At 45.4% G+C, this 3,173-nt stretch overlaps 1 protein-coding gene across 1 annotated transcript in view; it reads right to left on the reverse strand.

The window, feature by feature from the left end:
• Positions 1-732: 732 nt before the first annotated feature.
• Positions 733-3,173, reverse strand: part of LOC109236746 — a 121,267-nt gene continuing 118,826 nt past the window's right edge. Inside the window, exon 6 of the mRNA XM_019402961.1 lies at positions 733-792. Coding sequence (XP_019258506.1) covers positions 733-792 — 60 coding nt within the window. The remainder of the gene's footprint in view (positions 793-3,173) is intronic.

Genomic DNA, 3,173 nt, shown 5'->3' on the forward strand with positions numbered 1-3,173 from the left:
ATTTTTGTAAAACCCTAATTACTAATTAATCTAAAATATGTAAAATTAAATCCTAAATGTGCATGCAACGTATTTTTGTATTTTTGTGAATTATATAAATTAAAAATGCACACAGAAATGCAAATAAACATGAAAATTGTGTAGGAGTAAATCATGCGAGGCAAAAATCACGTGCTCACAGCTGCCCCTCTTTGCTCGGAGACAAGAAGGGTTTTCGGGCAAAGATAAATGAGCAATTATGAGGGATTTTTGCCCGCTTGGCACTCCATGAGAAGTATTTTTTGAAAAATATCTGACCGAACCTTGCTTCAGAGGTTGCCTACATATCCTTGGCTATAAAGGAATCAGGTCAGTGTAGTTCAGGAAGTTTTGGTAGCTGGGACTACCGGGAGCTGTGATTTCACTGCTGATGTTGTTGCTACTGCTTGCTGACCTCCTTATTACACCAAAATGAAAATCAAAGCTAAGCTAGCTATGCCTATCAACTACGAGTTACAAGATTCCTATCTACAAATATCTTGAAGCTTGATCTTGAGTCTTAGCTGATTCTGCTGTGGACCCCGATCTGAATCTTGATGCTCGCAAGCTGTAGGTGCTGGTTCTTTCTTCAGCATTGGATCAAAGCGGGACATGCGAAGCTTATGACTTCGATCAAATTTTGAGCAGTCCGCGTCCTTCTCCATTTCGAACACTTTTAAGTTCACTTCTTTTTTGTTTTTTTCTTCTTTTCTTTTATTCTGGATTGTGACTCATTCTTTCGGTCATCTTGAATCCTGTGCCTTGAGGTAAAACCTGTTCAGACACCAAAACAAACAAACGAACGAAATTTTTTGCCCCAGTTTTCACTAGGAAAATTTCGTGAGTTATTTGCAACAAAATCTAATTTTTTGTTTGAAAGCAAATAAAATAAGAATTGCATCTATCTAGAAGGAAAAAGATCAGGGGATGGAGCCCTTTATCTAAAAATGTCAACTCAGGGATTGGAGCCCTAATGTTGGCGAAAAGGCGACTAGGGAATGGAGTCCCTATGTCTAAAAAGGCACAACTCAGGGATTGAAGCCCTAATGTTGGCAACAGGCGACTAGGGAATGGAGGCCCTATGTCTAAAAAAAAAGCTCAACTCAGGGATTGGAGCCCTAATGTTGGCAAAAAGGCGACTAGGGAATGGAGGCCCTATGTCTAAAAAGGCTCAACTCAGGGATTGGAGCCCTAATGTTGGCAAAACGCGACTAGGGAATGGAGTCCCTATGTATAAAAAGGCACAACTCAGGGATTGGAGCCCTAATGTTGGAAAAAGGCGACTAGGGAATGGAGGCCCTATGTCTAAAAGGCACAACTCAGGGATTGGAGCCCTAATGTTGGCAAAAGGCGACTAGGGAATGGAGGCCCTATGTCTAAAAAGGCACAACTCAGGGATTGGAGCCCTAATGATGGAAAAAGGCGACTAGGGAACAGAGGCCCTATGTCTAAAAAGGCACAACTCAGGGATTGGAGCCCTAATGTTGGCAAAAGGCGACTAGGGAACAGAGGCCCTATGTCTAAAAAGGCACAACTCAGGGATTGGAGCCCTAATGTTGGCAAAAGGAGACTAGGGAATGGAGGCCCTATGTCTAAAAAGGCACAACTCAGGGATTGGAGCCCTAATGTTGGCAAAAGGCGACTAGGGAATGGAGGCCCTATGTCTAAAAAGGCACAACTCAGGGATTGGAGCCCTAATGTTGGCAAAAGGCGACTAGGGAATGGAGGCCCTATGTCTAAAAAGGCACAACTCAGGGATTGGAGCCCTAATGTTGGCAAAAGGCGACTAGGGAATGGAGGCCCTATGTCTAAAAAGGCTCAACTTAGGGATTGGAGCCCTAATGTCGGCCAAAGGCGACTAGGGAATGGAGGCCCTATGTCTAAAAGGCTCAACTCAGGGATTGGAGCTCTAATGTTGGCAAAAGGCGACTAGGGAATGGAGGCCCTATGTCTAAAAAGGCACAACTAGGGATTGGAGCCCTAATGTTGGTAAAAAGGCGACTAGGGAATGGAGGCTCTATGTTTAAAAAGGCTCAACTCAGGGATTGGAGCCCTAATATTGGCAAAAGGCGACTAGGGAATGGAGGCCTTATGTCTAAAAGGCTTAACTCAGGGATTGGAGCCCTAATGTTGGCAAAAGGCGACTAGGGAATGGAGGCCCTATGTCTAAAAAGGCACAACTCAGGGATTGGAGCCCTAATGTTGGCAAAAGGCTTCTAGGGAATGGAGGCCCTATGTCTAAAAAGGCACAACTCAGGGATTGGAGCCCTAATGTTGGCAAAAGGCGACTAGGGAATGGAGGCCCTATGTCTAAAAAGGCACAACTCAGGGATTGGAGCCCTAATGTTAGCAAAAGGCGACTAGGGAATGGAGGCCCTATGTCTAAAAAGGCACAACTCAGGGATTGGAGCCCTAATGTTGGCAAAAGGCGACTAGGGAATGGAGGCCCTATGTCTAAAAAGCATAACTAAGGAATTGGAGCCCTACTGTTGGCAAAAGGCGATTAGGGAATGGAGGCCCTATATCTAAAATGGCACAACTCAGGGATTGGAGCCCTAATGTTGGCTAAAGGCGACTAGGGAATGGAGGCCCTATGTCTAAAAGGCTCAACTCAGGGATTGGAGCCCTAATGTTGGTAAAAAGGCGACTAGGGAATGGAGGCCCTATGTCTAAAAAGGCTCAACTCAGGGATTGGAGCCCTAATATTGGCAAAAGGCGACTAGGGAATGGAGGCCCTATGTCTAAAAAGCTCAACTCAGGGATTAGAGCCCTAATGTTGGCAAAAGGCGACTAGGGAATGGAGGCCCTATGTCTAAAAAGGCTCAACTCAGGGATTGGAGCCCTAATGTTGGCAAAAGGCGACTAGGGAATGTAGGCCCTATGTCTAAAAAGGCACAACTCAGGGATTGGAGCCCTAATGTTGGCGAAAGGCCACTAGGGAATGGAGGCCTTATGTCTAAAAGGCTTAACTCAGGGATTGCAGTGCTAATGTTGGCACAAGGCGACTAGGGAATGGAGGCCCTATCTCTAAAAGGCTCAACTCAGGGATTGGAGTGCCCTATGTCTTAAAAGGCACAACTCAGGGATTGGAGCCCTAATGTTGGCAAAAGGCGACTAGGGAATGGAGGCCCTATGTCTAAAATCTCAATGAGGCC

Source organism: Nicotiana attenuata, unplaced genomic scaffold, assembly GCF_001879085.1.
Source record: "Nicotiana attenuata strain UT unplaced genomic scaffold, NIATTr2, whole genome shotgun sequence".
In the NCBI taxonomy this organism is placed as follows: Eukaryota; Viridiplantae; Streptophyta; class Magnoliopsida; order Solanales; family Solanaceae; genus Nicotiana; species Nicotiana attenuata.